This window comes from Myxocyprinus asiaticus, chromosome 1 (genome assembly GCF_019703515.2).
Source record: "Myxocyprinus asiaticus isolate MX2 ecotype Aquarium Trade chromosome 1, UBuf_Myxa_2, whole genome shotgun sequence".
Lineage (NCBI taxonomy): Eukaryota > Metazoa > Chordata > Actinopteri > Cypriniformes > Catostomidae > Myxocyprinus > Myxocyprinus asiaticus.
This window is the reverse complement of record NC_059344.1, coordinates 28,706,955-28,733,229: the sequence shown is the minus strand read 5'-3', so window position 1 is coordinate 28,733,229 and position 26,275 is coordinate 28,706,955. Positions and strand designations below refer to the sequence as shown.

General features: G+C 42.5%; 1 protein-coding gene across 5 annotated transcripts in view; it reads right to left on the bottom strand.

Annotated features, from left to right (window-relative positions):
- Nucleotides 1-26,275, bottom strand: part of LOC127446599 (amyloid-beta A4 precursor protein-binding family A member 2-like) — a 127,615-nt gene that overhangs the window by 9,415 nt on the left and 91,925 nt on the right. For 4 of the 5 annotated variants that reach the window (XM_051707667.1, XM_051707676.1, XM_051707652.1 and 1 more), the window contains 4 exons: nucleotides 25,295-25,440; nucleotides 14,843-14,878; nucleotides 13,348-13,434; nucleotides 2,694-2,879 (listed from right to left, as the gene is read on the bottom strand). In XM_051707667.1, coding sequence (XP_051563627.1) covers nucleotides 2,694-2,879; nucleotides 13,348-13,434; nucleotides 14,843-14,878; nucleotides 25,295-25,440 — 455 coding nt within the window. The remainder of the gene's footprint in view (nucleotides 1-2,693; nucleotides 2,880-13,347; nucleotides 13,435-14,842; nucleotides 14,879-25,294; nucleotides 25,441-26,275) is intronic. The other variant, XM_051707686.1, reaches the window with a different exon arrangement.

The window sequence follows — 26,275 nt, the reverse complement described above, 5'->3', positions numbered from 1 at the left end:
TATTTTACTAGTCGCTAATTTGTAATAATTTCATATGACACACTGAAACATCCTGTTCACAGTTAGTGTCTGTTCTCTTATACGTTAGATGTTCTGTTGATAAACCCCCCTGACAAGATCTGACAGAACATTCATATACAGGATTGCAGATCAATATAGCAGATTATTGTGTCATATCTGAATTGTCTACACTTCATTGATTTGATGTTTTTTGAATCTGCTCACTCATGTAGGGTTGTATCAGTGTTCATCGATTTCACACTCCAAAAAAGGTTTACACTTTTGGACAGTTTCCATTACTGCGGCTGCCATCTTTGGAGGCATGGTAGCGCTAGTGTTCACGGTGAAATTTAAACACGCTGGCCTATTTCAAGCACTGCAAACTCATTTAGACCTTTGTAAATAATCTATCGTTGAAGTAGGAGAGTCGCTGGTTGCAGCCTATCATAATGGCCTGTCGGCACTAGAATTGATATGAGATTTTCTAAAACTAAGCCACGGTTTCTGACTTAACAGTATTTCTGAGGCAATGTGTGCACAGGTAGAGGTCATCTCACTAAAAAGCTAACATCCCAACATTAAAACCACCTACCTAATATTGTGTAGGTCCCCCTCGTGCCACCAAAACAGCACCAAACCGCATCTCAGAATAGCATTCTGAGATGATATTCTTCTCACCACAATTGTACAGAGTGGTTATCTGAGTTACCGTAGACTTTGTCAGTTCGAACCAGTCTAGCCATTCTCCGTTGACCTCTCTCATCAACAAGGCATTTCCGTCCACAGAACTGCCGCTCACTGGATGTGTTTTTGTTTTTGGCACCATTCTGAGTAAATTCTAGAGACTGTTGTGCGTGAAAATCCCAGGAGATCAGCAGTTAAAGAAACTCAAACCAGCCCATCTGGCACCAACAATCATGCCATGGTCCAAATCACTGAGATCACATTTTTTCTCCATTCTGATGGTTGATGTAAACATTAACTGAAGCTCCTGACCCGTGTCTGCATGATTTTATGCACTGCACTGCTGCCACACGATTGGCTGATTAGATAATCGCAGCGATGATTGTTGGTGCCAGACGGGCTGGTTTGAGTATTTCTGTAACTGCTGATCTCCTGGGAGTCTAGGCGCAAGTGGGCTGGCAAAACCGTGCAAAGTGCTGCTGGGCTGGGTCAAGTGCAATTAAATTCTGAGGTTCTTCACTGGTTATTGCACCATCTGCTTTCTATTATTGAATTCATTTACTGTCCTGTCAAGAGAGCCCATTCAAAAGAATTTGGTAGCGTAAATGGGCTGTATGCAATGCATCCCCTGCTCTATTTGTCTCATTTGCTGCTCCGGACCATGATGTATGTATTCTGTATGTATGTTCTCTGTTGGCCTCTCTGAGATTGTTGGCTCTCGTCCTGCTCGCCCATGTCTCACCTGCTTGAAATACTGTGTGCTTTGCTTCTCTCCCATTGTTCATTGTTTTGTAATGTATATTTTTTATATGTTTCTCAATTTAATGTTTTACATACAGCGTCCATGAGCTTTGCAAAGGCGCTATAAAAAATATTTATAATAATAATAATAATTATTATTATTATTATTATTATAAATCATATTGATCTACTGACAAATTATGACAAGTATTAAAAGTGATCGATAGCCCTTTGATATCATCTGCTGGTGGAATCCCCAAACTGCAAATGCAGGAACTGATTTTAGACTTTGCACAAATATTAGAAGTGGTTTTCAGATGTATTAGTGCAATGACCTATTCCCTCAGAAAAATATCAAATTGTGCTTTGCGCCACTTCATTAAAATACAATACATCCACAGTATGCGCATATACCCACAGATAGCTCAAACACTCCCACCCAAGGCCATTTGCGCATTGCGCTGGAAATTGTGCTTAGAATTAGCATTCTCACAAAAATTGAAGATGTAGCACACAGTCTAATCTATCTAGCCTTGCGCCTAGCACAGCCACGATAATAGAGCCTTTAAAGTTGAAGACAAAATGTATTGGGACACTTTCTGGTAGTCAAAGTTAGCGCAACATGTTCATTGTTAATGTGACGAACTACAACTGTGGTTACTCTGCTACTAGGACAACTGTAAATTTGAAGGTAACTGAAATCATACATCCAATAAAATCACAAAGGGGCGAGTTGGTTAAAAGTAATTGCAAAAAAATACATGTGAAAAAAGGTCTAGCATAATTTCTTTGCAGATGCCACTTGGTTTAATATTTTGTTATTTAATGCACAGAAATTCATCCATTGTTATTTGTTTTTTTAAGTTTTGGTACAATGCAATTATTGTACTTTTATGGGTAGATAATGGAGGTGTGCTTTAAAAAATAGGCTTAATAAGATAAGGAAGCGCAGGGCTAACTATAAATGACTCATTTGTGGGCACGCGTGCACACACACACACACACACACTGGCTTGTACATCAAAGAGTAAAAGTAAACAGCATAAATGAGGAACAACTGCAATGCAGAGGAGAGGGTTGTGTTGTGGAGGAAAGAAAAGTAGGGCCATTAGAACAGGATTATATAAAGCTGTAACTGGGGTTACTTTGTGAGGCTCAGGTAAATCCGAATCTGGATAAAACATCCCATTCTATTTATGTTTTGTTTATATACAGTATATACAGTATATGTATGTAGCAGAAACAAGTTTATTTAAACACACACTTACATCTTCTGACTCAAAGACGTGGCAAATCATTTTGTACTGCTTCTTGCCCTCAGGGGCTCCAGGAGTCGTCTCGATGCAGTCTTGAGAGGCAGTGCGTGGCATGCGCCGTCTCGCCATCAGAACTACAATGTTACCGATGTCAGCGATGTAAGAGATGGTGCGCAATGCGTTATCCATCATGGTCTCCTGCAAAACAAACCGAAAAACTACAGTCACTTTCCAGCATTCTGTAGCAACATCGGCCAACATATTACATCAAACCTGTTTTCTTTAACATTGGAGTTAACCTAATTTTTTCATCTTTGTTATCTTTTTGAAGACATTTTCTCATTCAAAGAGAGTTACAGTAGGGACATTCCCGGTGGAGCTGCCTGGATTTAAGCATTTAGCTCAAAGGTACAATGGGAATATGGGTTTCCAGAACCCTCCCATTCATGAATCTCCCCCTTGGGAAAATGTTACCAATTTTCCCATTTGAAAATACAAGTGTACAGCCTCAGGTTACTAGACCAGATCTATATAGTAAGCTACCACCACTTCAGGTGAGATGGGAGACTTTAATTATTTTTTTTCCAATAAAATTACTCTTGATGGTGCTGTATGTTTCCTGGTTGAGACATTACAATACAGTCAATATTTCTTTTTCATATTTATTCTTTATATATGATGTTATTATACTGTATATAATGAAAACATGTAGCTTTTATACACCGATCAGCCACAACATTAAAACTACCTGCCTAATATTGTGTAGGTCCCCCTCGTGCCGCCAAAATCCGGCCAACCTGGCATTCTTAGATGCTATTCTTCTCACCACAATTGTACAGAGCGGTTATCTGAGTTACCGTAGACTTAGACCTCTCTCATCAACAAGGCATTTCCGTCCACAGAACTGCTGCTCACTGGATGTTTTTTGTTTTTGGGACCATTCTGAGTAAATTCTATAGACTGTTGTGTGTGAAAATCCCAGGAGATCAGCAGATACAGAAAACCTCAAACCAGCCCATCTGGCACCAACAATCATGCCACGGTCCAAATCACTAAGATCACATTTTTCCCCCTTCTGATCAATGCACTGCACTGCTGTCACATGACTGGCTAATTATATAATCGCATGGATGATTGTTGGTGCCAGATGGGCTGGTTTGAGTATTTCTGTAACTACTGATCTCCTGGGATTTTCACACACAACAATCTCTAGAATTTACTCCGAATGGTGCCAGAAACAAAAAATATCCAGTGAGCGGCAGTTCTGCGGATGGAAATGCCTTGTTGATGAGAGAGGTCAACAGAGAATGGCCAGACTGGTTCGAACTTTGAAAGTCTACGGTAACTCAGATAACCGCTCTGTACAATTGTGGTGAGAAGAATAGCATCTCAGAATGCTATTCTGAGATGCAGGTTGGCGCTGTTTTGGCGGCATGAGGGGGACCTACACAATATTAGGTAGGTGGTTTTAATGTTGTGGCTGATGTTATATTGGCCAAATATGTAAAGTGGTGGCCAAATATATTGGCAACCTTGGTAAATATGAGCAAAGAAGGCTGTGAAAAATATGTCTTTATTGTTTATCCTTTTGATCTTTCATTCAAAATATTCACATAAATATATCCTCTAATGGATATCAAACAATTGCAAACACAACACAAGTTTTATCAAAAAACAAATACTTTTGTCAAATATATGTGTGGCACAATTATTGGCACCATTTTATTCAATACTTTCTGCAACCTCTCTTTGCCAAGATAACAGCTCTGAGTCTTCTCCTATAATGCATAATGAGGTTGGAGAACACATGGCAAGGGATCTGAGACCATTCCTCCATACAGAATCTCTCCAGATCCTTCAAATTCTGAGGTCCACATGGTGGACTCTCCTCTTCAGTTCACCCCACAGGTTTTCTATGGGGTTCAGGTCAGGAGACTAGGATGGCCATGGCAGAACCTTGATTTTGTGGTCAGTGAACCATTTTTGTGTTGATTTTGATGTGTGTTTTGGATCATTGTCTTGCTGGAAGATCCAGCCAGGGCCAATTTTAAGCTTTCAGGCTGAGGCAGTCAGGTTTTGATTTTTTTATCTGTTGGTATTTGATAATTGTCCATGATGCCAAACAGGATGTCTAGGACCTTTGGCATAAAAACAGCCCCACAAATTTAATGATCCCCCACCATATTTAACTGTGGCCATGAGGTACTATGGCTACCTCTCTGTGTGTGACAAACTCATCTCTGGTGTTTGCTGCCAAAAAGCTCTATTTTTGTTTTATCTGACTATAGAACATGACCCGGTTCCATTTGAAGTTCCAGTATTGTCTGGCAAACTGAAGATGCTTGAATTTGTTGTTGGATGAGAGCAGAGGCTTTTTACTTGACACTCTCAAAAAACAACATGTTGTGATGTAGGTGATATCTGATTGTAGTTTTGGAGACTTTCTGACCCCAAGACCCAACTAATTTTGCAATTCTCCAGCTGTGAACCTTGGAGAATTTTTGGCCACTCGAACCATCCTCCTCACTGTGCTTGGAGACAATGTAGACATACGTCCTCTTCCAGGTCGATTCATAACATCTCCAGTTGATTGGAACTTCTTAATTATTGCCCTGATGGTGGAAATGGGTATTTTCAATGCTTTAGCTATTTTCTTACAGCCATTTTCCATTTTGTGAAGCGCAACAACCTTTTGCCGCACATCATAACTTTATTCTTTGGTCTTACCCATTGTGATAGATGAATTAGTGATAGGGAATTTGGCTTGTGTGTTACTTCATTTTTATACCCCTCTGAAACAGGAAGTCATGGCTGAACAATTTCATGTTCCTAGTCACCCTGGTGTACTAAAAAATGTAAAATATGAATGGGAATATACTTCAGATATATTTTACTCATAAGAATTTCTAGTGGTGCCAATAATTGTGCCACACATATATTTGACAAAAATATTTGTTTCTTGATAAAACTTGTACTGTGTTTGCAGTTGTTTGATATTCATTAGAGGATATATTTTTGTGAATATTTTGAATGAAAGACCAAAAGGATAAACACAGCCTTGTTTGCTCATATTTAACAAGGGTGCTGTAAGGATTCATTGGAAAGGAGGCGGGAGGCAGGTTGCTCTACTCACAGGTAAGGCTTTTTAATGACCACACTGATCTCAGCTTCACAATAATAAATTCTTCCGTGTCACAATAGTAATCTCTTCAACTTCACTATAATAAACTCTCAGCTTCACAATAATAACTTTGGGGACCCAGGCTCTCTCTCTCGTCTGCTGGCGGTGTGGCTCTTTTATGTCACTCTCCCCGTGCTCACTGTAATTAGAGACAGGTGTTAGACATAATCTAGCTCAGGTGCAAGTGCCCTTACTGCTATATCTATATCCGGAGAGACGCTTGGCCACGCCCCTGCTGCCACATATCCCCACCGCCCGACTCAGGCCGGGGAGGCATCCGGCCTGCCAACCACCCCCCCACCCCCCCCGTTTCTGGAAAGGAAGTCGGCGGCAGCCATCTGCACCCCCAGTCTGTGGACCACCTTGAATTTAAATGGCTGAAGAGCCAGATACCAACGGGTGATCCGCGCGTTGGTGTCTTTCATGCGGTGGAGCCATTGGAGTGGGGTGTGATCCGAACAGAGGGTGAAGACCCGCCCCAACAGGTAGTATCGGAGAGTGAGGATCGCCCACTTGATGGCAAGACATTCTTTTTCTACCGTGCTGTACTTAGTTTCCCTCAATGAGAGCTTTAGGTACAGCACCAGGCGCTCCTCCCCCTCCACCACCTGCGAGAGCATGGCCCCCAGCCCTCTGTCTGAAGCATTTGTCTGTAAAATAAAAGGGAGAGAGAAATCGGGTGAATGTAAAAGTGGCCCCCCGCAAAGTGCGGCTTTAACTTGCGTGAACGCCTGCTGACACTGCTCCGTCCACTGGACCGGGTCTGGAGATCCCTTTTTAGTGAGATCATTCAGCGGGCTGGTGACGTCCGAATAGTTAGGTATGAATCTTCTATAATAGCCAACCAGCCCCAGGAACTCTCTCACCCCCTTTTTGGTCTTGGGTCTCGGGCAGGTCGCAATCGCCGCTGTCTTATCAATTTGGGGACGCACCTGCCCGTGGCCCAAGTGGAACCCCAGATACCATACCTCCACCCGCCCAATCACGCACTTCTTTGGGTTTGCTGTGAGTCCCGCTTGACGCAGCGATCTCAGAACCGCCCTCAGATGTTGCATGTGCCGCTGCCAATCATTGCTGTAAATGATGATGTCATCTAAATAGGCAGCAGCGTAAGCTGAATGCGGTCTGAGGATTCGGTCCATGAGACACTGAAACGTAGCCGGGGCCCCAAACAAACTGAACGGAAGTGTTACAAACTGGTGTAGTCCAAACGGTGTGGAGAAGGCATTTTTTTCACGGGAATTGGGGATCTGCCAATAACCTTTCGTCAAATCCAATGTCGAATAAAATCAAGCAGTGCCCAACCGATCAAGCAACTCATCAACACGAGGCATTGGATACGCGTCAAATTTAGACACCGCATTGACTTTCCTATAATCCACACAGAACCGTACAGACCCATCGCTCTTAGGCACTAGAACAACTGGGCTGGACCAATTGCTGTGGGATTCTTCTATTACCCCCATATAGAGCATTGCATCCAATTCTTACCGAACTATTTTCTTTTTGTGTTCGGGTAATCGGTAGGGGCGGCTACGTACCACGACCCCTGGCTCAGTCTCGATGTGGTTTTGAATGAGGTTCGTACGACCCGGTAGAGGGGAGAACACATCCGCAGACTCCTGTTGCAACCTGGCAACCTCCACGAGTTAACTCGGTGAGAGGTGGTCTCCGCAAGTGACTGGGGTGAACTGTTTATGTTTTGAATACACCTTGGGTCCGAGCTCCGCCTTCTCCGGAACTACCGTAGCCAACGTCACAGGGACCGCCTCCCTCCACAATTTCAGGAGGTTGAGGTGGTATATTTGACGTGTGCCCCCTCTATCGGTTCGTTTAACCTCATAATCGAGATCCCCTACTCATCGTGTGACCTCAAAGTTCCCTTGCTACTTGGCGAGTAATTTAGAGCTTGATGTGGGAAGTAATACAAGCACTTTATCTCCCGGTCCAAATTCCCTTAGCTGAGTTCCCCTGTCATACATTCGGTGCTGTCGTTCTTGAGCTTGGAGCAAATTCTCCTGTGTTAGTTGTCCAAAAGTGTGGAGTTTGACTCTAAGATCAAGAACGTATTGAATTTCATTCTTACTATTTGAAGGTCCCTCCTCCCAGGCTTCTCGCAATACATCAAGCACACCGCGTGGGCGTCGCCCATACAGCAGCTCAAATGTGGAGAAGCCAGTGGAGGCTCGTGGGACCTCTTGTACTGAGAATAACAGCAGGGGGTCGAGCCATTTATCCCAATTTCTAGCATCGCCGTGCACAAACTTACGAATCATGTTTTTAAGGGTTTTATTAAATCGTTCCACCAGGCCATCTGTTTGTGGATGGTAACACGCTGATGCGAATCGATTTAATGCTCAGTAATTCGTACAGCTCGCATAGTGTCCGTGACATAAACGTTGTGCCTTGATCGGTGAGGATTTCTTTCGGAATCCCCACCCGGGAGATTATTTTGAAGAGTGCCTCCACAACACTGCGTGCTGAGATGTTGCGAAGAGGCACTGCTTCCGGATATCACATTGCATAGTCCACTAGGACCAATACAAAGCGATGTCCATGTGCTGACCATTCTAATGGCCCGACGAGGTCCGTTCCAATTCTTTCAAAGGGGACCTCGATCAACGGAAGAGGGCGCAATGGCACTTTTGGGGTGGCCCATGGGTTAACCAGCTGACATTCGCGGCATGCTGCACACCACCTGCGGACATCGCCGCCAATGCCCAGCCAATAGAAGCGGGCTATTAGACGGTTCAATGTTTTCCTTTCTCCTAAGTGACCCGCCATGGGATTATAATGAGCCGCCTGGAATACCACTTCCCGACGGCTCTGTGGTATCAAAAGTTGGGTTGTATCTTCTTTTGTCTGAGCGTCCTGCGTCACTCTATACAACCACTCATTTATAATTGCAAAACAGGGGTATGAAAGGGCAATGTCCGGCTGGAGTCGTTGACCATCGATGACTCTCACTTGGTCAAAGGCGTGTTTGAGGGTTTCATCTCGTGACTGCTCCAAAGGGAAATCTCCCTCAGGGAATTCCCTGAGAAGGGGAGGGGCTGCAGCCTCTCCCCCTCTCTCGTCATTATGACGTGGAGCTGTCGAGGACGGCCCCAGCTCCGCCTCCTCTGCCAGAGCGTCGCACATTTCACATCTTCCTAATTTAGTACAGGACCCATCTGCACAAATTCCCTTCAATAAATCTCTAAAATCAGGCCAATCCATCCCCAAAATCAGTGGATGGGTGAGGCGGGAACTAACCGCGGCCTCCACTCTATGCTTTTTCCCCCGAAATTTAATCGTAAGAGTCACCACAGGATACTTGTGAATATCCCCGTGCACATACTTCACCCTCACCATTTTAGCTGTGCCCAAAGCCTCGGGTTGAACCAAGCGTTGGTGGATAGTGGTTTGATTACACCCAGTGTCCACCAATGCTTGGTGAGTAACCCTCTTGACACTTACCGGTATCCGGTACGCTCCGGCCCGGTCGGGGGCAGCCTGCAGGAGGTCGAAGACCCATACCACCATCCCCAGCTCCATCAGAGGGCACTGATCCCGGAAGTGGCCCGGGTCTCCGCACCTCCAGCAGGCTGGCACAGGCGATACGCCCGCACTTGCGTTGGCGGGCGCCCCCACCTGAGAGGGAGAGTGGCGGGGCATCGGGGCAGAGGGAGGTGTCGCCTCCCATGCCCGGGGAGCTGGTCTCAGTGGCTGAAGTCCTCCTCGCCTGCGTGGGGCAGGAACGGGCCCTGGGGAGAGAATAGAACGAGAGGAGAGAGGGGAGGAGGATGAGATAGGGGAAAACACAGGGGGAGGGGCTCTTCTGCCCTCGGGATCACCGCCATGTGGTCCTCCGCAAGCCGGACGGCTTCCTCCAGCGACACCGGGCGGAGGCACTGGACCCACTCCGTCGTCCCTTTTGGCAGTCGATGTATTAATTGCTCCAGTACCACCTGGTCGATGATCCCATCGACGCCGCAGTCCCCCGATAGCAGCCATCTCCGGCAGGCATCACGGAGCCGTCGGGCGAAGGCAAACGGGCGGTCAGAGTTCTCCAGCTTCAGGCTCCGGAAGAGTTGACGATTCGCTTCCGGACTCTGACCAACCCGTTGCAAGATGGCTTTCTTCAGGTCACCATAAGCCAGGAGGCTCGTCGCCGGCAGTTGTTGAGCCACGAGCTGGGCTTCCCCGGACAACAGCAGAATAAGTCGGACCGCCCACTGGCCGAGCGGCCAGCCCCAAATCTTGGCGGTGCGCTCGAACAGATCCAGGAATGCCTCGGGGTCGTCTGCCATCCCCATCTTCTGTAACGCAGGCGGGGGCAACGGCGTGTGGGTATCCGGGGTTGCGGCTGTGGACGCCTCCTGGCTGAGGAGGCTCCGGATCGCCTGCCGGTCCTCTGCTTGAGCCCGTAGGAGCTCCACAAACCGGTGATCTTGGTCTTGCCGGAGCTCAAGCAGGGTTTGCTGGTGGTTCCGATGTAGGCAAGCGAGGGCTTGGAGGATCTCAGCCAATTGGGAGGACTCTATGGGGCGACTTCCGCCATCTTCAACCAAAAACTGTCCCAGGTTTCGGCACCAGTGTAAGGATTCCGTGGAAAGGAGGAGGCAGGAGGCAGGTTGCTCTACTCATAGGTAAGGCTTTTTAATGACCACACTGATCTCAGCTTCACAATAATAAATTCTTCCGTGTCACAATAGTAATCTCTTCAACTTCACTATAATAAACTCTCAGCTTCACAACAATAACTCTGGGGACCCAGGCTCTCTCTCTCTCGTTTGCTGGCGGTGTGGCTCTTTTATGCCGCTCTCCCCGTGCTCACTGTAATTAGAGACAGGTGTTAGACATAATCTAGCTCAGGTGCAAGCGCCCTTACCGCTTTCTCTCTCTCTGGAGAGACACTTGACCACGCCCCCGCTGCCACAGGTGGCAATATTTTTGGACACAAAAGTAGTGTTGACAGTCTCAGTTATTGTGTTAGTGTTGTGTTTCTGTGTTTTGTTTTTGTTAAGAACATTTTGATATTTATTGGAGAACAACAATGACAAAAAAGATAATCCCAAAAATACATTCAATATTTCACTGGATGTGTGAATGAGCAGGACAAGAAACAGCATGTATGTATCTCACATATACAAATGAAAAGGTCATACATTATCAGCCAGCTAAGAGAATTAATGATCCATATCTTCCTCAGCATCCACAGAGAAAATGTAAACAACATTTGACATGGCTAGGAGATTCAAGGTCCCATTCCAAAAAAATGGCTTCCTGAGCTATTGGCTCATAATAATGAACCTGTAATAAACAGCCTATAGAGACTCAGTCTCCGTCCACACTGTGAGATTTGACAGACAGTCACTGCATTGCAACACATAAGAGAATGTCCATGCCAGCCGGCCCACTCACTGCTGCTCTGTTAGAACACACACACGCACACACACACACACACACACACACACACACACACACACACACACACACGCACACACACAAACACACACACACGCACGCACGCACACACACACACACCTTTTTACTCAGCACCAGGGCACTAAATGTACCAGTAAGCATGGCACAGCATGTGGCTCTTCCCACCTTATGCTTACAGTCACACTGACAGTGTGGGAAAGGAGGAGCTGTTGATTGTACAGCATGTGTACAGTGTACAGCTGCAGATTATGTGGAAAGCTTTATAGCCACTACAATGCTCTTGATCACTAACAACTGATCCACATTACAGGTCCACTCTCTCTGCTGCTACATCTGTACATTGTGTGTTTGTGTCTGTTATGTAACAAACAGTTACATAATATAAAATACTGAAATGAAAACAGCACATTTTTTCACATTTTTAACCATATGAAATATGATTTATTTCCTTTTGTCCAAGTATGATTTAAAATGTATATTAACATCAAGAAGATTTTCATTCCTTAAAGGTGCACTCAGTGACTTTTGTCTTAGTGTTATCTTGGACTTACAGTGACATCTAGTGGCTTGGATGCACCATAATATAAAATCAATAGTTTTCGGCTTCAGATGCCATTGTAGAAATGTAGTTACCTATCTGTCACTCACTCGACGTTGTGTCGATGTAGTGACATTAGGGGTCGCTCTTGGGAGGCCCAGACACCTCTGATCTTTGAGAAAAGGCCAATGGGAATTGGCAAGATGAATTTGCATGCCACTCCCCCAGACATACAGGTATAAATGTAGCTGGCTCGCAACCACTCATTCAGATTTTTTCTTCGGAGCCAAGCGTTTGTGTTCAGCGAGCTGAATCCCTCTGCCGTTCCATTCATCCCTGAGAAAGCTGTTGGATTTACAGCGAATTACAGCGGTTTCTCCCCCTCATGCAAATAAAAGAGTATATTTTCTCTAAAAGAGTGGCACTGATGGAGAGCGTCTTTTTAAAGATGCCTTTCCGTCTGTGTTTAATTCCTGGTTGCGGTCGTTACCTCTCCGCTTCCGACGGCCACGATCGCAGTCTCACGTGCTTGGGCGCTGCCCACGTGGGGACAGCGTTCGTGGACGGGTCATGTCCTCACTGCGAGAACATGACTACGGCAACGTTGCGGTTGCGGCTTTCCTTCGTCAGAGGGAGAGCCACCCCAGCGGCTCCCCGCCTTGGTCCTTCTACCTACGGGTATGAGGCCACGTCGGTTAGCACTGGGGGCGATTTGGGAGCCCAAGTGGGAGCCGCTCGTTTGCCCCAGTCGAGTTCTGGGATGAGACCGCTGATTTAGTGGTTAAATAAACCAGTTACTTTACAAATTATCACATGAATCACATTTTTTAGGTTAACTGACAAAACGTGTTTTATAGTGTAGTAAGACGTACAATATTTTATTTAGAAAACAAACGACAGGGGATTAAAGAGTTTGTTGCATGTACTAGTTTGTTGTTTGTTTTGACTCTACCATGTTGAAAAGACCACATTGCTGGTCATCAGTTTATGTTGTGTTTTGGATACTGGTCCCCAGTCTGGACCCTCTTCACCAGGCTTATTTTTTATTTTATTGCCACAGTCAAATAAAACAGTTTATTGACATTTTGATTGATTCCCTTTTTTAAATAGCTAATGCATAGACAAAACAACATCCAACAATGCATGTTGTTGTATGTCAACCAGGCTTCTTAACCAGCAAGCTTCACTTGGTCAACCCTATTCACTATAAAGACAATACTAGCTGCCTGGCATAATTATTTTTATTTCTTTTATTTTTTGCCACTAGCTAGACAAGCACCAAACCATCACCAACCAAAATAAATCAGCTTGGATCAACACAGACATTCATGTTTTTTGCAATTTTCTGAGCTTTTCTGATGTTGTTTTAAAGAGTGCTTAGCGTTACAATTAGTTCGCAATTCACTGACTTACATTAATATGCTATACAAAAATAGTCTGTATTTTATTTTTTTATTTTTTTCAGATTTTACTTTAATACCTGTTCTAGCACCAGGCAGCCAGCTGCTGCAACTCACCTGGGTGTCTGCATTCAGCACTTTGATCCTTTGAGTTGAGATGAAAAGATCCACCTCTGTCAAAGTCTGAGCATCTCCCTCTGGGCTCTGCAGACAAAGAAAGCAAGAACAAAAATATGGTAAAAGTGGCCACCATTGTACCCATGCTTTCCCTCATGGGCCCATGAGGGGACCTTAAGAAAAGGTACAACCTCCCAAACCCCTAATGAAAGCATTTTTAATGCCTATTCATAAATCATGCACTTGTATAAGCTTGGCCACATGGGAGGGGAGCCCAGGGTTGTGCTTAACCTCTGTAAATTGCACTATTAATTGTCAAATGGAAAGCAATATTGTATGCTGAGGTGCAAATAACATATACATTTAGAATGTGAAACAGCACTGCTTATCCATGAAAGCCTATCCATTTATTATCAAATTATTAATTGATTAGTGCTATTCAATGGTGGCAAACTGTGTCTCAATCAAAAACTTGCAGCAGAATTCAGTGAATTCAACTGTCAATATAACTGCAGCAGGGCACAATGATTAAAGGTCACAGTAACTTCCCAAACCCGATGAAGTGTGCTATTTCAAAGCTGAAAAACACAGAGAGTTAATCAGGCCAAACAAGTAATCATCAGGAAATTCAGCCTCCTGGGATAAGTAGAAGCCATGCAGAATTTTCAAGTGATGAGATGATTGAGAGAGAGTCTTAATTGGTGTAGTGAGGTGGAGTGTAGGGGGATGCAATGTGGTCTCAGATAACAGACAGGTACGTAGAAAAAAATAAAACACAATGCCAACACTTAACCAGCTGTCAGGCTGTCTCAGAGTCCCAGTCATTTACCTGTCAGCACATTTCTTTCTTTCTTTCTTTCTTTCTTTCTTTTTTGTACTGCAATAAGTAATGGTTATCTAGGAATGGCTGTAAACTGCGTTTCTATAAAGGGTTAAAGGGAAAGTTCACCCAAAATAAAAATACTCTCATCATTTACTCACCCTCATGTTTTCCCAAACCTGTAGTACTTTCTTTCTTCCTTGGAACATGAAAGAAGAAGGAAAAAGCACAAAAAAAAAAGTGAATGGTGAGTGGGACTGAGGCTAACATTCTGCCAGCTCCTTTTGTGTTTCATGGAAGAAAGAAAGTCCCAGAGGTCTGGAATAACAAGAGGGTGAGTAAATGATAACAGAATTTGCATTTTTGCAGTCTGTGTCCAAAACAGACTTGAAATTTTGAGTTCACATCTTTTAAGGCTCATCTTAATTTGCAGCCCAGGAGAGTCTGGCAGCCTGGCACCACATCCTGGTCACTTTCATAAAGACTGGCCTCTTTCTATTGTGACTGAAAAAGCAGATCCCAGCCATCAAGAAAGCCAGATCTAAAGTGTCACTCACATGGTTAGAAGCAGTAATTATGAATGGTACACAAATGATAAACACACAACGATGGAGTTAATTGCAAAAAAGGCTTTTTTTTTTTTTTCTATATGTTTTTTATTTTTATTTTACACACCGCCTTTTTCTTGATTTTGGCTGCCTTCTGTACCCTCTGGGAGACGGTCAGGACAGTACAGGGGTCGTCACACACGGGAGCAGCAAAAAGGCATGGAGGTAAAAAAAAAAATACATTAAAAAAACAAGCAAAAAACATATAAACAACAAAACGCAAGGTCTGCATGCCATCATCAGTCTACAGAGAGGTGTATTCTCTGTACACAAACACACCCATATACAGCAACATTTCACCCCTGCACACACATACATAGAGACAGCAAATCATAAGACATGCAAGTATGGGTTTAATAACTGTTACATCAAAAGCACAAAAAAAAAAAAAAAGAAAGAAAGAAAGAAAGAAAGAGATAGCACTTGTCATAGTAACATTGGCAGGAGCAACCAATGGCAGGAGTTTGGCCATGACTACCTGTTTTTGTGAATAATGGCAGACAGGGGAGTATTTGTAAACAATCATTATGTTTGCAATTTTATTTGGTGAAATTACAAACAGCAGCCTTAAAGCTTTCTGCTCTTCGACACATTGGTACAAATATATTCAAGTATGAATATATAGCAGAGTGAAGGGGTATAGAAAGAACATACAATATACACAAAGAAAGAGTAAGTGTGGAGAGGGACAAGAAAGAGAGAGAGAGAGAGAGCGGTTAAAATTGTCCTGTAATACCTCTATGCCAAACACTCAGCCTTATTATGCCCACTCATTATGAGTCTGATAGTGTGTTCATGTGTGAGCAACCTGAATATACACAAACATTAAAAGCATTGCATACTGATTCCATTCAGCTCTCTCTCACACACACACTCTTCCACCTGAATAAGGGCATGTTCCTCTCGAACATCTGCTCTCTTTTTGGCTGAGCATCATGTGCACGACAACTCCTTTACTGCATGGATGGGGGAGTCACTGATTTTTTTTTTACACCAACCATTGCCAACAAACAGCATCCTCCAATGGCAGAAAAGAGGGCAAGGAGGAGATAAATCAACAGCATGAGACGCATGCGATGCAGAGAAAGAGAAAAATAGCTTGAAATGTACAGGGGAAATGAGAGAGTGAAAGTGTGGGCGATGAGGTTTGCATAAATACTGCATCATTCTGGAGTCTAGAGGCTACAGAGATACACTTCAATAAAACATTAGGCTTTTTTTTTTCTCCATTTCCTGCTTAACACAAATGGTTTGGGGCATGCTTTCCTGGCCAGAATGCAAACGAAAGTAGTGCAATTTGTAGGGGTGGGAATCAGCAGGGATCTGTCAATAAAATATTTAATATTCAGCCTGATCTCAGAGTGAAATTGGAAAGAGTAGACTGACTTTTCTTTTGTCAAAATCGGTATACGTTGACTGAAATTTCAAAACACTGCCCACAATGGCCAAAGCAGTAAGTGTTGCAGGGCATATGGGCACATGTGAGCGCCATTTATGTCCAGGAGAGATTGCCAAAAGCTAGTAGTGAAGCAAGTTGTTTTCAGCTTTACAGGACATTATACAACGAAGAAAAAGCATATATATCTAGATGCTATCCCCCAACCCAATCCCAAACCTTACCTTAACCATTAGTGGAGTAAAAAGTAATGTTAGAGGAAAAAGTGAAACCTCTGAATCATGCTCATCATTGATTATTCAAATGTGGTTACTGCCTGGCTTTGAAACCTAGTCTCCCATGCAGCTGATGCAACGCGCTGCTACACCAGATACGAGCATATTGTCACGACAGTAAACAGATGCCCTATTCTATTTTGTGAAGTACGTACTGGCACTACTCCTGTAAACAAGACAAAAAACAATTTAGAATGTTTGTGTAATGATGAGTCAACGAAGTTGAGATCCATATGCAGCTTTAATAACAATAAACATAGTAATACAGATAGGCATGGGTCAATCACCAGCAACAGTTATATCCAAGGTAGTCCAAAGAGGTAGTCAGTAAACAGGCAAGAGGTCAGGGCAGGCAGCAGACAATCATAGGTTATATTCAGGTAAAAAATGCAGTAATAGTAGGCAGGCAGCAACGGGTCAAAACAGGGTAAACAGTCCAGGATCATACACAGGAAATACAATAAACTCAGAGAACACTCAGAAATGTCAGCCAGGGCAAAACAAGACTTGCCATGATAGAGAGTGAGAGTGAGACTTAAATAGCTGTGTAAATGAGAAACAGCTGAGCAAGTAATCAGTAACAGGTACGGGGATTATAGGAAATGGAGTCCAGAGAGTTAAAGTCAAACCCCAGGTGATGGAGCCCTCTGGTGGTGAGCAGGAGGAACAAAGGCGGGATTCATGACAGTTTGCTTTGACACGTCCAGTGTAGAGAGCTTCAAGGAGTGGCCTTGGCGTTATACCAACATTAAGACCAAATGTGCCCTTGGGTAAAAAAAAAAAGCTTGACGCATTGCAATGAATGGAACAGAATGCAGATATCTCGAGAAAGTTGAGGTTCTCTTTACCTGACATGCAGTCTTAAAAACAAGACACTAAAAAATAGCAAGACACGGTGCAACAACGAAAGACATCTGTCTAGTGCATGCTTACATTGAAAAACAGTACATACTATGGCTGGGTCTAAGGGGGGTCTAGATTTTCCTTGACCTTCCCCAGAAATGTCTGATGCCCCCCACCCCGTCTGAATGGTGAAACCAGAGAACCTATTTCCCACCCTAAAGCTGGCTCTACACTAGGTCTAAATACTCCTCACCACCCCACAAAAATAAATAAATCTCATACTAGCATAGGCCTTGGTGCGTACGGATAAAAAAAAACAATTGTCTGAATGCACCCTGCTTTGAAATCTCTCAAGTCCGTTTCACATATGATGCGTATGCAGTGTGTATGCAGTACGTATTTTTTTTAGTGCCCATGCTAACAGGTTAGAGCATTCAGACTGCACGCGGGTGCAGCACAGCAGTGCGTTGCAGGAGCGGTGCAGAAGCAGAAGTTCAGCAATCGTTTTTGCACTGAGTCTATTTTTGCTGTGCTGCATGTGCTGAATTAAAGTGATAGCGCATTGTTCGTGGTCAAAATGAACATGGATTGACATGAAAATGTAGCAATTTCACCATAAATGCATATAATTATAGTCTACTGTTTCACAGTCACCATATGACTTTCAGCACTGGGTAAAGCAAAGAAAACCAGAACACACTATTACCTGGAGTTGCAAAAATAACAAATGCGGTTAGAAGTATATCTAAAAAAAACATTTAATTTGAAATACACTACACAGCATGTTATATGATGTGTTTGGGAGGGGAACACAGAAAGTGACAATCACGTGACAGGCTGGTGGTCTGAGAACTACACCTTACCTCACATTTGGAAAAACAAGGTGTCAAAATGGATGGCACTCGTCTCATCGTGGAGGTGAAAGAAAGTTCTTTATGACCCGCAGGATTTCTTGTACAAAGATTTGAGTGCAAAAGAAAAGGCATGTGAGGCAGTTTCCTCGGCTGTTGGTGTGGATGGTAAGTTTTAATTTAAAATTATTGTGATACTACCTTTTCACATTAGAAAAGTACCATGTTTAAATTTATTGCCACTTGCTTGAGCAACTTAATTTTAACACAGCAAAAAAGAAACGTCCTCTCACTTTCAACTGCTTTTATTTTCAGCAAAATTAACATGTGTAAATATTTGTATGAACATAAAAAGATTCAACAACTAAGACATAAACTGAACAAATTTCACAGACATGTGACTAACAGAAATGGAATTATGTGTCCCTGAATAAAGGGGGGGCAGGGTCAAAATCAAAATATACAGTATCTGGTGTGGCCACCAGCTGCATTAAGTACTGCAGTGCATCTCCTCTTCATGGACTGCACCAGATTTGCCAGTTCTTTCTGTGAGATGTTACCCCACTCTTCCACCAAGGCACTTGCAAGTTCCTGGACATTTCTGGGGGGAATGGCCCTAGCCCTCACCCTCTGATCCAACAGGTCCCAGATGTGCTCAATGGGATTGAGATCTGGGCTCTTTGCTGACCATGGCAGAACACTGACATTCTTGTATTGCAGGAAATCACACACAGAACGAGCAGTATGGCTGGTGGCATTGTCATGCTGGAGGGTCATGTCAGGATGAGCCTGCAGGAAGGGTACCACATGAGGAAGGAGGATGTCTTCCCTGTAACACTCAGCGCTGAGATTGCCTGCAATGTCAACAAGCTCAGTCCGATGATGCTGTGACACACCGCCCCAGACCATGACAGACCCTCCACCTCCAAATCGATCCTGCTCCAGAGTACAGCCCTCGGTGTAACGCTCATTCCTTCGACAATAAATGCGAGTCTGACCATCACCCCTGGTGAGACAAAACCACGACGTTAGTGAAGAGCACTTTTTGCCAGCGAAGGTGGGTTTGTGCCCATAGGCAACGTTGTTGCCGGTGATATCTGGTAAGGACCTACCTTACAACAGGCCTACAAGCCCTCAGTCCAGACTACGCACCGCATCTGCATTGCTTATGCACTGCTACGCATCATGTGTAAAACAGGCGTTACACTTTAAAATTATAACAATTAGGTTATGCTGTTATTATTCAAAGACATGAGACACAGCGGACAGAGAGAAGGATGGCCAGTGTTGATGCTTTAGAAAAGCGGGGAGAGAATCACTGTCCTCAGGCTCTACACTGACATACTGCCCACTCAGCTGTGGACAGACACATAATCATCAGCAGAAAAAAAGCAGGAGTGTGTGTATGTGTGTCAGATACAGAAAGCAAGAATGGGAGAGAAAGAAAAAGAGAAGGGAGAGAGGATTGTGCAGCTCATCTCAAACTTTTAAGAATCTAGCCACAGGGATGGTGGGAGGAGCGTGCTGCCATGGTTTCTTTTTGAATGGCTTTTAATGTAGAGTTCCTGCTCTGTGATCTGTGTTCTAAAAGAGGGAGGCTGATCAGATCCTGTATGTATTTGTTTAAAAGTGAATGAAAAAGAGGCCTGTATTTGGGCAGTGGCGAATTCTCAGGGCCAGCAAAGCCTTCTCTGCTGGCCTAACATGCCAAATAAATAAATATTTTTCATCCTTTCATTCTCAATCACCTTTTTGCCTATGTATTTTTAATCGCTTTCCACTCTTAATTAATCTACAAAAAAACAGAGAAAAATGAAAAGTTTATCCAGTCAGAATTTATTCCTTGATGCTTACAACAAATTGCATGCCCGAAGCAGCATGTGAGTCTGAGCTCCACCACATCAGGCCTTCAGAATTTCTACAGAATCCCTCAACAGTGCAAATGAATGAGAAACTAAAGTCAGATTGTCAGATTCATCAGCCAATCAGATTGATTTATTTGTTCTTGGTGGGTGTGATCTTTAGGATATGTCCCGGTCGAAGCCTTCTAACTGGCCTTGAGTGACGCAATCATGCTTTAAGTGATGTACGTAATTCAAGAGAAAGTGTAAGATCAAGCTGTCTGACAAGTCGGCTGTCATCACATGTCATGGTATTGCCGTTGAGAAAGAGATCCTTAAGGATTTAAAAACCTGAGATGTTCTGCATGACCGTGTGATTGGTTAATTTATTAAACAATAAAGGAGGACTGATTTTCAAGTGCTTTTTGCATTGTTATAGCAGGAGTTTTCTAAGTGAAAATTAGGCTGCTTGAGAATTCAGTGTCGGATCAAGTTTTGAAAAGTAGTGCTGCATTCCATTCAACTCGGAAAGTCAGATTTCACAACTTCCTACTAGGAAAAGTGCAAATGAAATGCATCTTTAAGTCAGAATTACAACTTATAGGCTCGTGCAGAAATTCTCAACTCTGATTTTGCCGAGATGCAGGTGCATGATGTCACACAAACATGTCAACACTCATGGAGATATACAAAGTGATAAACATTCACTTTATTAAGTAATACTGTATAAATAAATGAGTTTGTTTCCACATTGCATGATATTAAAGCTCGTTTAACAAATTCCTGCAGAAACATTATAATCTCTTTTGATAATCGTACACCTGAAGCACAAATGCTAGCGCTGCAGCATAGTTTATCAATTGGGTTGCTAGGAGACATCTCTAATGAGAGTCAAACCACTGCTAAGCTAACAGGAGCATTGCAGTTTTGTTTCCTTAAACGTCATCTTCCGAATATCGGAGAATGGAATGCATTTATGATCGGAGATATCAAGTAGGAATATCTCACATCCAACTTGAATGTAATGCAGCATAACCGTGTACCCTGACGAAATGAAATTTATTGCAAGCAACATTTAAATCGCAAATTTTATTAGATAGATTTTTCCAGGTATTATAGACCGCCTTGGTAGATTATTATAAAAATTTATGATTTTTGAATGTCTGTTCGGGAGACGTTCATTTCACAAAACAGTCATGCTGCAGTTAAAATTAGGCTTGCTTGAGCATTAAGTGTCATTTCAAGTTCTGGCTTTCATGCGTGGACGTGTTTTTAAAATGTCAGCTTGTATTACTAGTTAGCTGCGACATAATGTATGATGCCCAAAGGCATAGTGTGTCTTATTCATTGTGAAACTGTGTTTTCTTAATGGCATGAATCACACTGAACGCCTAGACTGTAAATGCACGGCCTGCCACTGTATTTGGGTGTATGTCTACATTAGACTGTCACGAGAGTGATCCTGCCGCCTGCTGTGCTGAGACACATTCCCAGTTCCTCCATGCTCATTGCAGGTCTATGTGCATCCAGCTGACAAAGTGTGCATGTATCTGCTGGTGGGACTGTGTGACTGTATGCTGTGCGGATGTCAATGTCCTTGCCATAGGTATTTTATAAGTTTCTAAATGTGGAGTGGTTTAGTGGACCACTGTGGAACTGGAGTTACAATGCGCTAACTGTCTTTTCCTAAAGAGGCATACAATACAAGGGAAACAATGTAAACCAGGGATATAAGACTAATGCTTTTAAGGACTGAGACATTATGAATCTCAATAAATGATTAGAATCTCATTGTTAATTTCAAATATTTGATGAATCACCAGAATGACAAAACGATACCAATAACAGAATCATGGTGCTGCCATGTTTTTGGATATGATAAATGGAGTATTACCATTTTTTATAAAGTTATGTGGTAATACCATGTCTTTGTGGGTGTAGTACCATGGCAGCACCATGGTTCTTTGAAGAACTTTTGAGGAGCATGTTAAAAACCATGGTATATGAAAATGATGGCCATTCAGTACCATGCTACTGGGGCTAACTGGCACACGGAGAAACTGTCAAAAGGGCTATATGTTAGAAATGATTACATTTGGAGTCAAAATTACAATTGTGCAATTATGTGTTATATATTTCTAAAATATTAGTAATATTGTAAGATTTTTATTTTAAAAATAAATATAAAGTTTAATATAATACTTAAGTTCCACTGTGAGGACTTACCACATATAGTGTGACAACATGCCCTGCTATTGTGGCAAGCTGTCACAAAAGGTCAACATGTGTTCAATAAACTGTATCTTTTTTTTTCTGGGCAAGAATGGTGAAAATGATAAATAGCTTTTTTAGCCAAGACTTCAAGTTATGTGGCTATGCAGAAATTGACTTTCAAAAATAAGGAACAGTACAAAAACGAAGATGTAGAACCCAAGTGCAATTTATTTACATGACGTGCAATCCAAGACGTGAAATAATCCAAAACGTGAAATATCCAAAAGAAGAAATGTAAACATGAACAAGAACTAGACTGGACTGGACTTGAAACTTGACTTGACTATGACAATGAACTAGAGTAGAAAACAAAGACAATGAACACAACATAACCACAAAACAATACCTGACAAAGAACAAAGGCAAACAAGAGGGTTTCAGCACATGGACATGGGCAAATAAGATAAAATGACAACCAATGAAAGACCAGAAATAATAACATAAGAACCAATGACAGAACAGAACTGATAACAATATAACAAGACTCATATACATAAACCAATGAAAAGACAGTACTACAAAAAAACATGATGAAACAAGAGGGTCACATGACAATGAAATCACATGACATGACACAGGAACCAAACTCCAAAACAAAAGACATAGTAAAAATAAAAGTCATGAATCAAAACATGAACAAAACATACATAAACGTGACACCTACCCTGAGAAAAATTCACTGGAGTAAAAAGTGTGACAACTAGGTCTTCCCTGTATCAAAGTACCATGGTATTACCATCCGATACCATCACAGTAAGCAGGGACTAAAAAACAGTTCAAGGAACGAAAATAAAAAAGAACGGAATTTTTAGCAGAATGTAACCGAAAACCGAAACAAAGAGAAAATTGTGAAAACTTTATTTTTAAATGCTGGTAACCATTATAACCAGTTAATTTTGTTCTGATAAATTTTTTTTCATGAAACTAAAGGCTAAAGGGTTTATCACAGTACATTTTTGGAACTACACCATTTCATCTTGCCTGAAAAAATTGACGTGCTTTGATCCTGCTGCATCACACATTTCTTTGCCTAATTGTCCATTGTGGATGTCACATTCTCTGGATGAAGAGCTTTTTAACAACTAGGTATAATTACTACATGTACATGCACGGCTAATCCAGATACAAGGAAAACATTATTAGAGGTAAAAAGTACATTTCTCAGTTGTTTCCAATTATTGTTAGATATGATGCATTAATACAGATTTGATGCTGCCGGGTTTTGACTGAGAAGATCTATAAATAAAATTATACTAACTGCTTGTTATGATTTCTGCTAATAAATCCACCACAAAATTAATTGCTTATTTTTGCTTATTTTGGTGAGGCAAGTGGCTTATTTTGGGCTTGTTTTTCCAGACCAGGTTGCTTGTTTCTCTTGCGAGATCTGGCAACACTGCAATTGGTATTTCACCCACCCCTTAGCGCAGAGTACTGCCATTTTAAAAAGAACGTTATTAACCGTTCTTTTATTTTGTTCTAACCGGTAACCTTTTTTCTATCAGGAAGACACGCAGATTTGAGTAAAGTTTTAGATTACATTTATTTGATGAATATAAAACAGGAATGTAATGTCTCTCTTTGGCGTAAGCCCCATCTGGCGGTCCGAAGTTGATGTACTCGGAACCATCAGATCCTGCCGGAGACAGGAGGCAGGGGGGTGGGACTCAACTGGTGGCGGTGGGCTGGTGGAGGTTGCCGTGTTAGCACACTGAAACAGCAATGTGATAGATTGTGAGTAGACTTATAAGGCAATGGCTTACATGTGATTGGCTAGGAGTTACCTAGCTAATGGTGCGATGATGTACAGCTGCTAGTCTTCCCGCTAGAACCGCCCTGCGCTTACACGGAAAGGAGGCTGCGGAACTTCTGAACCGGAACAAAAAAAATACAGTTTTTGCTCAGAACGAACTGAAATGAAAAACATTTTGTTTTTAGTCCCTGTTTGTAAGGGCATACAGCAGAATTATTACATTTCACAAATGTAAGTGCAGCACATTGCTGATGCTCAACATTTAAGTTTCACTGCTCCACAGGATGTTTCCAATTCTTGTATTCAGATGCACTACTTTTGAACTGCTGCTCCCCTGAAAAAGCTAAATTGAAGTCTATCAAGCATAAGTGGAGCCAGACAGTCACAAGCTGATTGAGACACATCGTGCACAGCATACTATGGTTAGGACAGCAGCTTCTCACACTGTTTGGGTGGATTTCCATTGCAGGGTGCTGCAAGGCATGACAAATTCTGATAAAGGAACAGATGGAAGGTCCATCCAGTCATTATCTTGCATCCCAATGGAGTATCGAATATAGCCAATTCTTAACAGAAAAATGAACAGATGTGTGTAGCCTTTAGATTTAAAAGGATGAAAATTCTTTACTCACTCTTGCATGTTGTTCCAAACCCATTTTACTTTCTTCTTTCCATAGAACAAAAAAGGAAGATTCTAGCCTCCAGTCATCGTTCAATTTCATTACATGAAAATAAGATGCAATGAAAGTACATGGTGACTGAAGCTAGCATTCTGCCTAGCATCTTCTTTTTTGTTCCACTGAAGAAAGCAAGCCATCCAGATTTGGAACAACATTAGGGTGAGTAAATGATGACAGAATATTTCATTTTTGGGTGAACTAACCTTTTAAGCAATCTAGAGATCCCAGGGGCGGATTTAGGCATGGGCGACATGGGCAGCCACCCGGGGCGGCATCTTGTAGGAACAAATGTCAGTGTACAAAGGGCTTTGAAGAAAGACCCAGTCTGTTTGATGTGCCACACAGTCTCTTAAAATACAATAAATGTACTTCAAATCTGTATGCAACACGACAACGGAGCAGCTTTCTATTTTAACCAATTGGGAGGAAGAGGGATTACACTCCTACACCACAAGAATATAATCCTGTAACTACTGATGAGGCAACAAGTCCTGGGGTGTAAACAAACAAATCTCATCTAATTTTCCACTGAGAAATTTGCAGTTGCTTCATTCAAACGTACCTTTTGAGAGCCACACCAAAATAAGAGGTTCTAGGGTTCTGTACCTTGACCCGGCTCACTGCCTCCTGGGCCTGCATCATCCTGATGTTTTTGGATGGATTTCTTTCTGACAGGAGCTGAGTGGAGCCGAGGTAGTTAGCGGCGAAGATAATCCCATCAATGAGGTCCTCAGGCTCACAGGGGCCAGGCACTGTTAGACGAGATGCGTTAATAATTCATTATTAAAGCTATTTGTTGTGTTGCCACCTCCTCTGTGGAACTCCTCACACTGACTGATAATGTATAATATGAGTGTGATCGCTTATCAGGCAGAAAAGTTGCATGCAGCCATTGTGTGTATATGACAGTGTGTTTGTGAATATGTGTGCTCTCTGTGTTCCATCCCACTATGACAGCTGATAAAATTGTATTGGAGACACATATAGGCCTGGAAAGCGAGAGCAAGGGTGGCTGCAGGGTATGTTACTAGTAATCTGCTTGTGTTATATGGAAATGTGGATGCCATGACAAACACCAAGGGACACATTATGCTGCCATCATTCAGGCACAAGGTTTAAATGTGACATAATCATTGTTTAATAGAAAATAGAATGTGCTCCCAAAGAAGGCATTACTGCAGCAATACATTATTGCCAGTTATTTCTGTGCTGCTAAACAAAGAGCCACTCTAAGACTGTCATAAACCTAAGGAGTACAGGCTTAAAATAAGATTCCTAGAGGTCAATCAGTTGCCCTGATTTGCTGAAATGTTCTTTCTTTACCAGACAAGTGTGAAGTCTGCAAGTATTTCTTCAGCTGAGAACTCTGCAAGATAGGCTCATGTGTCCTTATTTGAGAAAACAATACCCCTCTAAATGCCACTGTATCACTGCAACTCATTAAAACATCTTACAAATTCTGCCTGCTTTTCAGAATGCCAGTCCATTGAGAAATGATGCCAGCTTTCTTTAGCGTAGCTCCCTAAACTCCTCACTTTGTGTTGGTTTGGTGAATTTGATTTATTTTTTACTTTATTTAATTTGTAG